A 15,441-nucleotide genomic window follows, 5' to 3' on the forward strand; every position below is an offset into this window, starting at 1 on the left:
CCCAAATACTTGTCCCACAATTCCCAATATAAGGCAACACTGAAATTGCCAAAGTCAGAAAACAAAAATCAATGCAGTGTCATGCACTGATTTCCATCAAGTTCATGCCAAATACGTAGTTCGTAAGACCTGCTCCTAGTCCTCCAGATGGTGTCTAAATGCACCGGAATGCCAAAATGTGCATGTTGTCAGTGATCAAGGACGCATCCATTTCTGTGCTTCATTTTGGTCGAGTCACTGAAGACGTCATCACGGATGCCTCAGAGGACTGGGGACAGCGTCAGAGTTAGGGGTGTTCGCACACATCAAGAACAGGATGTTATTTGCAGATCTCCTGAAAATCCTAAGCAATATTTTTTCAGCAGAAACAGTTCTTCCAGATGCTAAGTATCTTCCACCTACTATGCACCAAGTGATCTGTCAGCCAGGACATATCAACAGGCATCAAAATTCAGTAAATTCAGCAGCTTTCTTTTACTTTTATAAATAGTAACATTATAAATACAAATATTAACATACATAATAATAATATTAGCAGTAGCTTCATGTGGGCTGCAGATAAAATTGTCTTCACAGCCAGTGGCCCACATATTATAAACTGTAAGATGGAATATACAGCACAGCAGGAGCTGAACTGGTTTCAAGTGAAGAAAGGGATTCTCCGCATCTTTAATGAACAGGCCCAGAAGAACAGATCAGCACAATGTGGTTCTGGAGAAAGGCAAGAGCATTGCTTTGAAAGATAAGGACAGTTCAAAGGTTGGAAAAAGTGGTTTCTCTACCAGAGAGAACGGGATAAATTGGAGCGAGGCATAGCCTTGCTCTAGACAATACCAAGTGTAGTATGTCTGGCCACTTAAAACAGCAGGTTAACGTTGAGCCTGACAGGCATGTGGCAGATTGTGCACAAAATAACACAGAAATATCTAGCAATTCTAGATATGTCTAGAACATCCCTCTTTCTCTAGTAGCTGGGTGAAGATGCCCAGCTTCAAAGACCAAGCTACTCATTTTAATACACGTTCTCCATATGGGTCCCACCTCTTGTCCCGGATGGCTTCTTTCAGAGCTGACCTTAGTTTTGCCACATAAATCAAAGTATCTGACATCAAAGAAAGCAAACAAAATACATGTCTGCTACAGGGCTCTGACCTCAGCCGCTGGAAGTAAGGGCTCACCCCCGAATTTACTAGGGCTTTTTACTAACAGCTGGAGGCGAGGCTCATTGCCCTGGGCCGTGGTATCACTGATCTCTGCTGGGTGGCACCAGACTCTCTTGTATTGGAGTCCACACGCCTTTGTGTAGGTTTCACTTATCCAAAAGGATTGAAAACGCCCCAAGTGCTAAACAAGCATTAGGTCCAAACACACACACCTGAAAAAGAAAACAGATTAAGTAAGGAAAAACAACTTAAATATGGGCCGGATTCTAATACCTCAGCTTGCAGCAAGTTGTATCCTTTTCCGCAATCAGTCCCAATAGCAACGTATGAGGGGATGAGTACACAGCCCTCCCTTTTCTTGTTAAAACAGTATCTCTCATAGCTACTCTGCTTCTACCTTAAGGCACCTCAAAGACCACACAATGCTGCTCCTGTAAACAGCTTCTGTGGGGATGGGGAAGGAAGCTGTAGGTGTTCACAACTACCCATGCAGTAGACCAACTCAGACTGATCCTCATCATGCATAACACAGCTTTCTTCAAGTTACATTCGGACAAGATATTAATCATTTTTATGAGACAGACATTTGGAATTAGGATTACAAATAAATTCAATAGCAGCCCAAAGCTCTTATACGTACCTAAGTCAGACAGAAAGGAGCATCTACACCAAAGCTGGGACAGAACAACTCGTGCTAGTGGTGCATAAATACATAAAACCAGGGAACACAATGCATATTAATAACCACATCACTGAAAAAAGAACAAGACCAAAACACACAGAAAGAGCCATCTTCTGACCCCTTATTGCACTGTATCTAGAAGGTTATCCTGCAAAATACAGGCACTGTTTTGGACATGCAGTTCCCTGAAGGATTCCAAACAGTCCCTGAATAGGAGGGAGAAGATCTGGTGACACTTTCTAGAGTACCATTCTGAGACAGCAAATGCATTTTTAAAAGATTCCTATGTGGACAACTCCACTGCCAAACACTTTATCCAGAAGCAGCACAACTCTGCAAGCTTTGCACTTCACGCAGATCCCACTCCTTAAGGGCAGTTCCCCCGTTGGCAAAGGACTCATTCACAGGAGCATGCTGAAGCTTGTAAACCTCACTTACTTGGCATGCAGTGGAAAGCGTTTTTTTCTCTAATCCAAAATCAGTTTCCACTAAAGAACAAATGAACTCCAGTAACACAACTTCCTTGGACTGCATGACCTATACGGACAGCTGTAAGATGTTACTATTATTCAGGCACATTTTCAAATGCATCCTCGATTTTAAGTGCACAAGCCTCTTCCCTCTCAGATGCTCACATAGAGATTGGTCACATACAGATTTTATGAATTACATTGGAAACTTTACTGGAAGCGATACCTGGACCCAACAGGACCCTGGACCAGTGAAACAGTTTTCAGAACTCAAGCCCAGACCTGGAGAGCACGCGTAGATATCCCATCTCAGTAACAAGCTGCATTAAACCCACCCAGCTCTTCACAGCTATTTGAAATCCAGTCTGATTTCATCACGGGCCTCTCTGCAGCCCTGCCCCGAGCAGCGCGCCGGGGCTAACAGGAGCACAGGGAGCTCTGCTGACCGGTAGGGCAACGCCAGTGGTCCCTTCCCTGCCCTTCCCAGGGCTCTCCTGGGAGCAGCTGGCAGGGGAGAGATTGTAGAGGCATCGTGGTTCTTCAAACATAGCTGCAATTTAACAGCCAACAGGAGGATGCCTGTCTGCCCCCAAGCAGGAAAGGCCTCGTGCTGGTACTCTCCGCTGCTCCTCTGGGTCTCCTCTGCAGATATGTCCGACTCGCCTCCATTTTAATGCAGCTGAATAAAATGATACCCGCCACGCATCTTACCAGTCTGAAACGCATTTCAGTCTCTGCTCTGTACTCCATTCCTTACTAAGCATTTACTCCAGTCTTTCCACCACAGTGCTGCGCAAGTGCTGGGTGATTTGGAGGGAGGATGGCAAAAAAAACCCGAACAAACAAAAAAACCCACCCAACCCACACCCCCATGCAGCCACAAAAATCAAGCACTCCTTGCCCGTATCATTTTCCTAGAGTAACTTAACTCCAAGCCACCTAGGAAGCCCGGCAGATATACAGGACCCCAGCACCACGGGGATGGCAAAGGATCCTCTCCCCAGCGCCACTGTACCCTGCTCCAGCGGTCCAGCTCCACTGCCTGCCCGCTTAGCAAGCTACGGGACTCAAACGGCAGGATAAACTCGGCACACAGGTATCTGCCCTGAAGGTTTCTCCCAGACATCAAAGCCTGGCAGTCTGACTAGTCTCAACAATTCTTCTGAAGTGACTCCTCCAATAATTTCTGTTTTCAAGGCAGAAACCCAGACGGCAGAAGCTATGAATTTGTCAAATGAAACAAAAGACGACAGGTCATGTTATCATTCAAACCATTTTTTTTTACTGCAAGTTCTTTGCAAATAGTTGTATTTCCAATATAGTCATTACAAAAAATACCAAAGAAAATTTCAGTCTATTCAATTTCTGAGAGTTATAATTTACAAAAAAATAAATAGCTTTACTCTAAAGAGAAGACAATTGTCTAGTCAGCAACATTTTTCACACAAGTCCACATTCTCAGAGTGCTGAATATTTGGATCCATCTAACTCAGTTTGCCTTCTTCCAACAATTTCTTTTAAAATAAGACTGCTAAGAACATCAGAAATGCAACTGTTTTTTTCCTTCCAGTAGAAAAACGAACATTCAACAAAAAGATCTTGAAAACCAGACTCCACTGTTGATTGGATTATTGGACCCCTCTGACACACACAACTTTAAAAACAGTAAAACAAAGATTTTTTTTTTTCTTTTTAAACTTTAACAGAACATTTTCCCACAAAATCTGAGTCAGCAGCAGCAGCATGAAGGGCATGTTTCTTTGTTATAAGGCTAATGGTCCTTGATGTGGCAGATGTGCTACTAAAGCACAGAACTGCCCAAGTCAAGGGTATTACAATCAATATTACACTGTAACTCAGCAACCTTTGCTCAGACAAATCCTCACTTCTAAGCCTAGCCCCCCCAGATGTGACCAGGATTCTCCATCCGAGTCTGAATTCCTGAGTGAACCAGGTATAAAATCAGGTGCTTCATACTGCAACACGCCAGCTGCTGCAACAATTTGGTTTCGGAGTGACTGTCATTCCGGACGTGCTTAAATACTGTTTTGAAGTTGACTGTGCTTTTTCACCTCAGCACTACTGACACATTACAGTGAACTTGCTGCTATGCACTGTAAACACATATGAAACCTTTAGGAGAATGCATAAAAGCATTAACCATGTACAGTAAATGCCATAATGAGAAAATCTGGCACACGCATTATTTCACAAGAAAAAAAGTCTTTGGACTATAGTACTATATGCCACAAAATGTTCCAAACACGCCCCACAATACATGGCTCATCAAATGAGGAATCAGCAAACAAGCAAATAACTAGCCTTTGCAAAAATATTTTAAACAAAAAATGGGGCTTTGGAACATAAGAGCAGATGAAAAGGAAAAGCTTTTCTGAATTTCTCTGACAAATCACTCCAGCTTACATTTAAGCATAGTATGATAGATTTCAGGCAAAAATTAACGTAAGTCTCTGAAGTGTTTTGGCCAGTATATGTGCCTCTCCTAAAGCAGGCTTGCTAAATCAATACTAAGGAGAAAAACAAAAAAACAAGAAAAAGACATTGCATTTTTATGTTACTTCCATCTTTGTGGTCTGGCTGACCTCGCAAGGTCTGAGACTGAACAGCACAGTTCGCACCAGCCCAGTCAAAGTTACAGTTCTCTGAATGTATCACCTTCCCCTTCCCCACGCAAACAAACCAAATTCAAATGCTACACCAAGCCTGAATCTTTGGCCATACTGTAGAAAATGCCTTTTTTCTGAAGTAGGTTGTCTGGGCTACCGCACTCCACAACTTCACCTCTATCAAGGACTAAAACTCTGTAAAAGAAGGGAAAAAGAAAGAAAAAGTTCACAACAAGATCAGTGCAGAATGCCAATCAATACAGATTTATATGCAGACACAGAAACTGACTGCAGCACAATCCTTGCATGCAAGGAAAGATGGTCCGGACTACACGAATGAACAGGGGGTTTCGCCTCTGTCCCTGCTGATCTCACTGCAGATGGCCTGTCTGGTCTGTTTAAGTAGCATGTATTTACTCAACCATCTGCAGGCAGACATGAGACTGTTTTGACTGTGCTCTGAGCCAACCAGAAACTACAAGGCAGCACTTACTGTCAAGCTAAGTGAGAGCCCCTACAACTTTGTGAAGTTTGGGGTAAGGCTCCCTCAATTTTGCACCACACTAACTGCGGTTATACAGCACCCACAGACAAACACACAGACACAGCTTACGCAACACAACCATGCAACTGTAATTAGGAAGGCTGGAAAAGCAAGTCATGAAAGTCAGTTCACAGTTAAAACACTGCCTTCTGCTACCTCCACCAATTAACTAGGCACTGCAGAGATGCTGGCAAAGCTCCTTAGCAGGTGCTGCCGCATAGTGCTGCCGGCTGATGCGTTTAACTGGGCGTTAATCTGATGAAAGGACGCCTGCGGGTCTGGTGCAGGCAATGCTTCTCTCTTATCTTTCCCCACTGACAGTATAAACAGAGGTCTACAAGAGCAGACAAAAATCTTATCACTGGTCACTTTGCTCTCTGCCACTCGGTGATAGAAAGGACAAGACAGCTTAAAACTGAAATTATAAGAAAAAAAAGTTATGCCCTGAACCACATCTGAGCAAGCTTGCTGTGGATGAAGGAGGTCATACGAACTATAACCAAAACTGAGAGAAAGAAAAGAGGTTGTATAGTCTTCAGACAAGCGCAGGACCTACCCCTCGGTCTCCTTACACTGCCTGCGCCTAGGTCAGGGTATGTGCTCCCTAAGGCTCTGGTGCCTTTTCCAGCTATGCCTAAACCCATATTAGAGCAAGACCCAGGAAGAGACTCCCGCTGTCCTCCTGGCCTCCCTCCCCTTCCTGGTCTATCTGGGTAGCACTGGCGCGACAGCAGTGCGACAGAGGGATCGGAGCAGCCCCCGAGGCCAAGCACAGCCATCGCGAGCCACAGCAAATACACACTGCCCAGCCAGTGGGTAAAAACGCAGTGGTCTACAGCTAGCTGACAAAGATGCTCATCCAAGCAGAGCTCAATACAAGTCACGCACACTAGTTCTCAAAAGAGAAATGGTATTATTTTACCTTGTGTAGTCCATGATTGTGTTTAGACGATGTGCTATAGTTAAAACAGTACATTCTTCAAACTGAGACTTTATTGTTGACTGTATAAGGTTATCTGTCTCGAGATCAACAGCAGCTGTGGCCTCATCCAGAACCAGGATTTTAGACTTTCTGAGCAGGGCCCGAGCCAGGCACACCAGCTGGCGCTGTCCCACACTATGCAGGTGGGATAAAACGATAAAAAAGAAAAAAGAAAAAAAAAAAAAGAGATGATCACAGGTTTGCAGTATTTCATTTCAAAGCCTAGCAATTTCTTGTAAGGTCTCTGCTAAAAAGGATAGGTGCCAAAAATCCAGCAAAATAGATGAGGTCTTTCTTACTACTTCACTGTAAAGTAGGTATCTGCATCTCTAACTGCAACATCTCTGTTGCAACAAAGCAGTGCAATAAAAGAAAACATGTTACAAATGGTTCCAGCATGACCACATGAGGCTGGAACACTGAATCAATGCAGAGTGCTGAGGATTGGACTTTAAATGGGTTCTGCAGACTGAACACACATCCCTCTTATGGTGCAGCAAGCAAGCTACAACTCCCACAGGAAAACTGCATCTGTTGGGCAAGAGCCACAGTAAGTTCAGAGCATCTGCTATAAACAGCAGGCTGCTGTTACTAAAAAGCTTCCCAAGCCTGCTTCAGCTGGGAAGCTAAACCTCGCAGCATTCTCTGAGTATTTCTTAAATTATTTTAAATTCACTAACTTCAGAGTTTAAAGTATGTTCATATTGTCCCAAATGGGTTGCAAGGTTCCTGGAAGTAGGAAATCTAGTTATTGCACAGCACACATAACACCGCAAGGAGAATCTAAACTGGAGCCTGAAACAGCTGCAGGTGGGAGAGGGCACAGGGAAGGCACACGGGTGTCTCAATTCTTACTTAGTTCTTAACGTAATTTTCACAAGCAAACTTCATTTACATACCTGAGGTTCTCTCCGCCTTCAGCACACTCATGATTAAGTTTATCAGGAAGAGATGATACAAAATTTTTCAGGTGAGCCAATTCCAAAGACCTCCAAATGTCTTCATCAGAGTGTTGGTCAAAAGGATCAAGATTCATACGCAGAGACCCAGAAAACAATACTGGATCCTAGTCCCAGAAAGAGGTAATCAACAATGCGCACAGAACATAGCAAACACTCCCAAAATATTTTCTAGATAGCGAAAGGAAAACATGGCCAGCTGCAGCTATAAGCAAGCCAGTTTACTCAATTTAGGAATGAGAGATCATTTTTTTCCCCAGTAACAGCAAGTTATTTTTCCTCACCCATATTCCTTACGCCTCTAGGGGCCTGACCTCTGCCTTCTGCAGACTCTGGCACTCCAGACCTTTCCATGAGTCAGTAATTCACAAATTCAGAAGAAAACCAGCCAATTACTACTTTTTACCAAGTTACTGAGTGAAAGAACAGGTGCTCCCTCCCCAGTACAGTATTAATGAAATCAGTGCATCATTTTTCTTCTTGGACTTGAAGAAATACTGCTTTGGAAATAGTTTTGACTTAATAGAGTCAAACTAATGGAAGGTAGGTGATCAAAAGGAGAAAGCAAAGTCACCCCACAGATTTTGAAGAGAAGCAGCACGCAAAAATCTCTTACAGCATTTTCAACTGTTTTTGCCAGCATGCTGCAAGCATGATTTATATAAACACATTTTAGGGTGTTATTTTGAATCAGAGCAGGCAGGCAATAAAGGCTATACAATAAGAATGGCAAGGCAGGAGATTGCGGGCCCAACACTTGAAAAGCCACATTTCCAAATGCTTTGAACTGTCAAACACACAGTTGCTGGACTAAACTGGGATGGTTGTGTGTAGGGGTCTGTGAGCGAAGGCTGCCGCACGCCCCACTCAGGAGACCCTCCCGAGGTCAGAATGCTTTGCACAGAGCATGTATCAGGCCTGAAATATTAACTCAGCATCCCAATCCCTCAGTACTGGGCTACACAGTTTCTAAAAAGAAAGGAACTACCTAAAATCACAGAGCAAACTGGTCTCGAGAACACCTCCACTGAGGGCTCTCTGCAAGTGGCTCTACTCAGAATTTACTTCCCCTCTACTAGCCAAAAGAGCAACTGGTCCCAGCTTACTAAGGCGCCCTGAGCAGGTATTCAGCTGGGATCAGACCTCCTCTCAGGCTGAGACATCCAGAACATCTAAAGGACACCATGGGGTGCTGACAAAGCCCCCGAGTCCAAAGGCCAAGGCTTTGCTTCCACAACACTCAACCCAGTCACAGCCCAGCAACTGTCTGTCACTTGTTATGCAGCTCAAGTAACCGACGCTAGTCTAGAAAGAAACCGGTTTCAAGTTCACGAAAGAGCACGGTAAGATGTCTCCTTTTCACAGCTACGGATCAGAAAAGGAACATATTCTCCCCAGGTCATTACAGGAACAGTATCGTTACAAAATGAACTCAGGTAACAGCAGCATTTCACACCTACCTGAGGGATGATGGTGATCCTGAACCGCAAGTCATGGAGTCCTATCTTTGCAATATTAATTCCATCAATAACGATTTCTCCTTCAGCTGCTTCATTAATCCGAAACAAACCTAAAGTAAGGGACGATTTCCCAGCTCCTGTTCTTCCAACTATTCCTATCTGTTGGTAAGACATACAGAAAGTGAGGAAGAGTTAAAGCATTTCCAGGAATCTACCTGAAATAGATACATTTCAAAAGGTTGCTACATTTGTTGTGCTATCAAACCCCTAAATAGCCAACAGAGGTTTATCGAACAGCAAGAAAAATCATCGAATATGAAGGAGAGAGAAAAAAAAAAAACAACACAAACCAATCAAAAAAAAACCCACAAAAGGCAGTATCGAAACAGCAACCCACTCACAGAAGTTTTCAATTCTCCTGGAAAGGCATATGGACTCACACAGAGAAGACCAAAAATCCCTTAACCTTTTGTTTGGTTCATGCTCGCAGTTAATTGCTGACTTGACCTTTTGATCTTCTTTGAATTTATGACAAAATTAAAACAAAAACACTCACTTTCATACTATACGTTTTGCTTGGGATAGATGTGTTAGACGTGTTAGATGTGAATTTCTGCCTTTTTATTCATGCATACTCCAATTTTCTGTCCAAATAAAATGTACTAATGCATGTAAAGGAAGAACGTATACTTTCTTAACATCATGCAAAGATGCAGGATGCCCCCTGTAAAGGCCCACTACAGTTGCCAGGTCTAAAGGGATTCCCATTCTGCAGAAGCTCTTTAAGCTCCTGAGGACTCCAGTATCGCTACAGAACAGGGTTAGACCTCTCTTTGGCATATACAAGCACACTTATAAACAACCATCCTCGGGTACAAATTCAGATTCATTACCTTCTCGCCCCCATTTATGGTAACATTTATGTTTTTCAGAACCAAATCCAAGTCTTCCCGGTAACGTAACCCATAGCCTCGAAATTCGACCTTCCCCTCCTGGGGCCAAGTGCTCGCTGGGGCGGTTTGTTCAATACTCCATTCAGCCTGAAAGAACCACACACAAACATATCTGATCGTTTTATCCTTCAGCAGCACACAGGCTCAGTATTTGCGAGAGGACTTGAGGAAAGCAATTACGAAAAATCCTTGGTGTGCAACTTGCAAATAGAACTGGGATGATGGTGAGGGAAAAAGGGAAAGAGACCCTGCGGCAGATTAAATGGTATAAGTAACCAAGGGGTTTGCTATCACACGTCCCACTTGCTGGACAAATCTTCCTTTTATTTTAAATGTTAGACTCACAGAGGGACCATGTATTCGGATAGCCCAGTTATACAACAAGCGCACAGTGAGGAAGCCATCGGGGAAGTCAGACATACAACTAGAAGCAGCTTGACTGAGACACGAGCACTAGAAGATTTACGAGGTGATAAACAGCTGCTGCCTCGGTCTCCCCTGGAGGTGGGAGAGGAGAGAGCACACCCCAGCGTATACACTGCCAGTGCCAAACAAAAAGGCTTTTAACCTTATCAACATCAGTTCGCTACCAGGACCCAAGAAGAAGTTCTAGAAAGGGTCATCATAAGGTTCGGTTGCAAAAATAGTGACTCAGGTCAGGTTCTCAAGTAACAGGCACGGCAGAGAGGAGCCATGGGGAACTGCTCTGTAGCCAAAAAGGGACACAACTGCAGATGAAGTGAGTCATTAACTGATTTGAATCAAAGCAAAGTAGTAAATTGTCTTTCCTCCCCACATTGACAGTAAAAAGACACACACGGGAAAAAAAAAATATCTAGGCACTTAAGAAACCTAAACTATATTTGCACAGCTCCACTGCTTAGAAAGGGCAGAATACCACATTTCTTATATAAAAAGGTATAAAGATTGGCACACACCTCAAAAGCACCCATAGGAATTACACACTAAGTTACAGCCTGTCCCTAGAAAGCACTCACAGCACTCAGCTCTATCAAATTCCTGCTTTTGCAAAGCTCAGAGGACATGTCCATCTGCACCTTCCAGCCCAGGCAGCCAGGGTGTGGGTGAGGCTGCAGAACAGGGCTCTGACTTTTACACAAGACAAACTGCAAGGGAGTACTGAGCCAAAGGCGCTGGGAGGGCGAAAGGAAACCTCTGGCAAGGAGGAAAAGACCTCCCATCTGGAAAGCTGCCATTGCTTCAACTGAGTGAGCTCTTCTGCTGATCTTCATACACGAGGCAGTGCGCAGCCACTTGGACGTGCTGGAGCCTCGAAGGAGAGACCAGTATCCTGGCCCCAAGGGGGTCCCCAGGAGACCGCTAGCTTTGGTCTCTTTGCACAGCTGAGCTCAGAGCCGAGGCAGACGCCGGCACTCCTGAGCTACGCCGGGGAGCTGTAGGCAGCATGGGAACCTGAGGTGACCCAGAGCGGAGGCCTGCCTCAGGGCGTCAATTCCAAACAAACACTGACCCAGAGCTAATGAAGGGACCGGCTGTTTGCTTCCCCCATCAGGATAGATTTTGTGTACCATGCGCTTATCTAGTGAGGAGTTAACACAGGGGGAAAAGCATTTCAGCAGCAGCTGATGATGTTCTAGGTGACAAAGGATAAAATGTTAAGGGAGCTGTAGCTTCCTTATGCTCCTGTTTATACAACCAGGGAGGCTGCATGCAACCTCACGTCAAATGATATGACCGTGAGTCCAACAAAACATCTGCCAAGCACTAGCTGTGATGGACAACTCACTGCACCTCTTTCTCCATTTCAGCGTATTCTTTGACTCTTTCTACTGCAACAATGTTGGTTTCCAGCTCAGATGACATACGAACCAGCCAATTTAAGTATGCTGTAATCTGCAAGAAAAAAAACATACATGTAGTTTACATTTAAGATGTGTTCCCTGCAATAATGAAATCAAATGACCAAAGCACTGTAAGTTCACTGAATGTATATGGTTTTTATTAATCAGTGCTAGATAGGAAAAAAACAAATGTCTTTCATGTGCATGGGATGAGTCTTCTGAGCTGCATCCCTTCATGCAGGCAGGACGCAGTAGTTTCCAACATCTTTCCAGATTTTAATTAGGGTTCTCTTTGTAATGTTCCTTACTTTAGCTTTCCCTCCAAGGCCTGAGCAGGGTTCTGGCCATCGAATGCAGCCTTACAATTCAGAGATTTTTTTCATACCTGCAATGAGTAGGACACCGAGAGGCCAACCAGTCCTGCGCTAAGCCTGTTGCGTGCAATCACTGCAAACAATGCTGCGAAGAGGACTATACAGTTCCCCACACACTCCAGACGGACTGCCAGCCACCTGCAAGGCAGAAAAAACATAATGCATCTTTTTAGTACCTCGCCCGCGGAGGATCAGAATGGAGGCTGACCAATGTTCTGCCATGCATCTGGTTTTTAAAAGATTTATGATATAGCATCTGAGTACTGCCAGTGACACAAGAATTGCAAAGTATTTAAGGCTCTGCTCCAGCAGCATACAAACCTAGATGTGTACAAAATTAATAAACCCTTCAGGGCTATGAATTCCTGTTTTAGTTCAGAAAGCAGCTGTGGTTACATTGGGATCAATGAATCAAGACGTGTAAGAAATATTATCCAGAACAGACAGAAGCACCTGGGAAGAAAAGAAATTCAGAAGTAATCTTAATTCCTTCACACAAGTTTAAGCAAAGCATCCATGAAACAGATACAGCCACAAAGGCATCCGTACCCTGGACAAGTACACAGAGAGTTGTGACCGAAAGAACACAGACAGCAGAACCACGTCCTCCTTATATAAATAGCTTTCAATATTTCTTTCCCATTGTTACCTGTTTGCAACAATGCTTGGATAATAAGCTTTCTGATTTTCATCCACTTTCATGTCATTCTGCTGTATGAAACGTTTCTGCTCCTCAAAGGCTCGAATGACACTCACTCCCAGGAGGGTCTCATTGAAATGAGAATACACTGGAGAGCGACTGACAGACTCCAGGCGTTTGAGCTGGCGAGAAGTGGCCACGTAAAATCTCTGCAAATCAAAGAGTCAAAATTATGGTTATGTCCATATTGTGCCTGACAAGGCACAACTTGTCATCTATCAAGGAGCCTAAGACCTGCTACTGGAGCCTGACAGATAGATTCACTAATTTAAGAGTCAAAACCAGAAACCAGCTTCTTCTCTCAATCTGTACCAGTTCTGCTGAATAAAGCAAAGCGAAGCAAGTGCACTCTGCCTACACAAGACAGGAGTGAAAGGCTGCCATCTCTTCTCTTGCTTTGTAAACACTTTTCTGACCACACGCACACATTGGCAGATGTGCACGCAAGCCTCTCTTGTTCAGAAGAACGCTTTAAAAAAAGCCCATACGTTTTCCATATTTGGGCTGTGAACAAAAAGTCATACAGAATTTGCCTCAATATCTTAATGGCACTTTCAGAAAGTCTGCTTAGGTATTAAAGGTTTACCTTCTGCACAGGAGTCAGACTTCTACACTTGACAATGGTAGGAAATACTCTGCTAAATTCACTAAATTATAAGCCATGCACCATCAGTCAAACACAGACTCTCAATTCAAACACATTAAAATCCATTCTACTGCAGAGTCAGAAAAGAACTGTCTTAAATAACAGAGGATGAGAGAGCGAGCACCAGCCCAGGTGCCCCGGCTAACGTTCCTACCTGCACAAACAAGTAGACAAGTCCCAGAGGTGGAATAATGACAGCAGCTATTGGTGTGGCCAGCAGAATGATGATACAGGCCCCAATGACATTAAACGTTGATCCCATGAACATCTTGATGATTGGTGGAATGGTGGAGTCAATGGTATCCATTTCCTTAGAGAAACGGTTCACCAGATTTCCACTGGGCGTACGTTCAAAGAAACTCATTGGAGACCTGAGGACGTTGTGGAGCAGGTTAAGGTGCAGGTGTCGTGAAGCAAATATTCCCCCTATCGACACAACCATCGAGTAGCCAAACACAGCAATACCTGCACAGAGGGGGGAAAGGAAGCAGGGAGGGAAAAAAAATTATTTTTCTGCTCTCACCTCTCACACAAAACATTTTCCTTCATTTTGTCATCATTTAGCGTTAGCAGATATCTCTAGCACAATAATCCCAGGAATTTGGGTACACTTAGTGAACCACATGTCTCAAGTAATTCAAAATATTTTTCAGTGAAAACACCACATCTCTCATGGAAGAATTTGTTTTTCCATCACAAAGTTTTGTGAGGTATTTAAGCACATTCCTTGAGTAAACACCACTCAATTGTAAGATTCTTTTTATTTCTTATTGCAGGATTTATTACAGCAATTCTGAAGTGCCATACTTGGGCTGTTAGGTTTTCTGCCAAACAAACTTTGACCACAAAAAAGACACGTAACAAAAAGCAGCTGGCCTCCCCCTGCTGACTGGGATGGGCCCTCAAACAGTCCAAGGCAATGCCAGCCTACGCAGCTCAGCCAGGCCGCGGTCACGCTTCCAGGAGAGCCGACCAGGCTCCAAGGAGGGTACTGCAGCAGGGGATCACGTCACACACTGACCCCGGGAACGGGGCTAACTCAGGTTTGTCGACAGACTAAAGAGCCATTTCTTGGGATAAACTTTACATCACCTGGACTCATGGCTCATTTGACCCTGCAACCACATTTGTTCTGGTTTTGTTTCCATATGAAAAAAGGAAAATCAAATTCACTAATTGCATGGTTTTACAGGTTGGTTCACTTTAAGTTTTAATTTTCCAATTTAAAAAATAAATAAATAAAGCAACACACTCACACAACCAGACACTCCTTAGCAAACCTTTGCTGTAATTCCAGGGATACAAAGTTACCGCAGAGCATTAGAAACAATCTGAACCAGCTAATCTTAAAATAGGTAAGCCCAAGCAAACCTTGAGAAATTCCCAACGCTCCATACACTCCCAGTCTGACATTCGTGTACTGCTGGGTCCCATTGATAACAGGGTCATCTGTCCATAAGCTTAGCCAATAGTTGGAAGCCAGGGAGGCTATGTGGTTACACATAAAGAGGAAGATGCTCAGAAAAGAGATAAAGAGTCCAATAGCTTTCATGTAGTCCCAGTACACTGTTGCCTTTACCTGGAAACAGAAGGGGAAAACACACTCACATTGCAAAGCAAGCTTCAAACCCAGCAGTTCCCCTTTCTTCAACCACTATTTACAGCCAGCATTTCCTCCATCAGGCCATAAAAATACATGGCAGTTGTACACTAGAAAGCCAGTGCCCGGTAACACGAGTTGCAAAGGGTTGTGTGAAGGTGTGCCAAAGGCGGTATCTCTCCAGGCAGGCACACACCCTCTTTTCACCTCCCAGAGGAGGGAGGGGAAGGGAGAGGAGAGGGCTGCCTAAAATAACGCAGAGCATCAGTGGCAGAGTTAAAAACAGGGGTTCCAACTTTTGGTGCTCTCCTTTTACCACAAGGTTATATAGCCTATAACAACACTCCTGCTCCAAATGACTGTATTCTCTGATCTATCTTTAAGCGGGATTCAAGCAACATTATTGGGAGATATAACTGCCATTTTCCCAGACGTGTGTCTCTCAGGTTTCTCAGAAA

At 44.0% G+C, this 15,441-nt stretch overlaps 1 protein-coding gene across 4 annotated transcripts in view; it reads right to left on the reverse strand.

Annotated features, from left to right (window-relative positions):
• Positions 1-3,574: 3,574 nt before the first annotated feature.
• The window catches only part of LOC112981020 (multidrug resistance-associated protein 1), a 57,026-nt gene continuing 45,159 nt past the window's right edge, over positions 3,575-15,441 (reverse strand). For all 4 annotated transcript variants that reach the window (XM_064520335.1, XM_064520337.1, XM_064520334.1 and 1 more), the window contains 10 exons: positions 14,755-14,962; positions 13,538-13,848; positions 12,687-12,886; positions 12,049-12,175; positions 11,614-11,715; positions 9,781-9,927; positions 8,888-9,046; positions 7,368-7,534; positions 6,409-6,603; positions 3,575-5,137 (listed from right to left, as the gene is read on the reverse strand). In XM_064520335.1, the coding sequence (XP_064376405.1) occupies positions 5,029-5,137; positions 6,409-6,603; positions 7,368-7,534; positions 8,888-9,046; positions 9,781-9,927; positions 11,614-11,715; positions 12,049-12,175; positions 12,687-12,886; positions 13,538-13,848; positions 14,755-14,962 (1,725 nt within the window). In that variant the 3' untranslated portion in view covers positions 3,575-5,028. The remainder of the gene's footprint in view (positions 5,138-6,408; positions 6,604-7,367; positions 7,535-8,887; positions 9,047-9,780; positions 9,928-11,613; positions 11,716-12,048; positions 12,176-12,686; positions 12,887-13,537; positions 13,849-14,754; positions 14,963-15,441) is intronic.

This window comes from Dromaius novaehollandiae, chromosome 14 (assembly GCF_036370855.1).
Source record: "Dromaius novaehollandiae isolate bDroNov1 chromosome 14, bDroNov1.hap1, whole genome shotgun sequence".
Lineage (NCBI taxonomy): Eukaryota > Metazoa > Chordata > Aves > Casuariiformes > Dromaiidae > Dromaius > Dromaius novaehollandiae.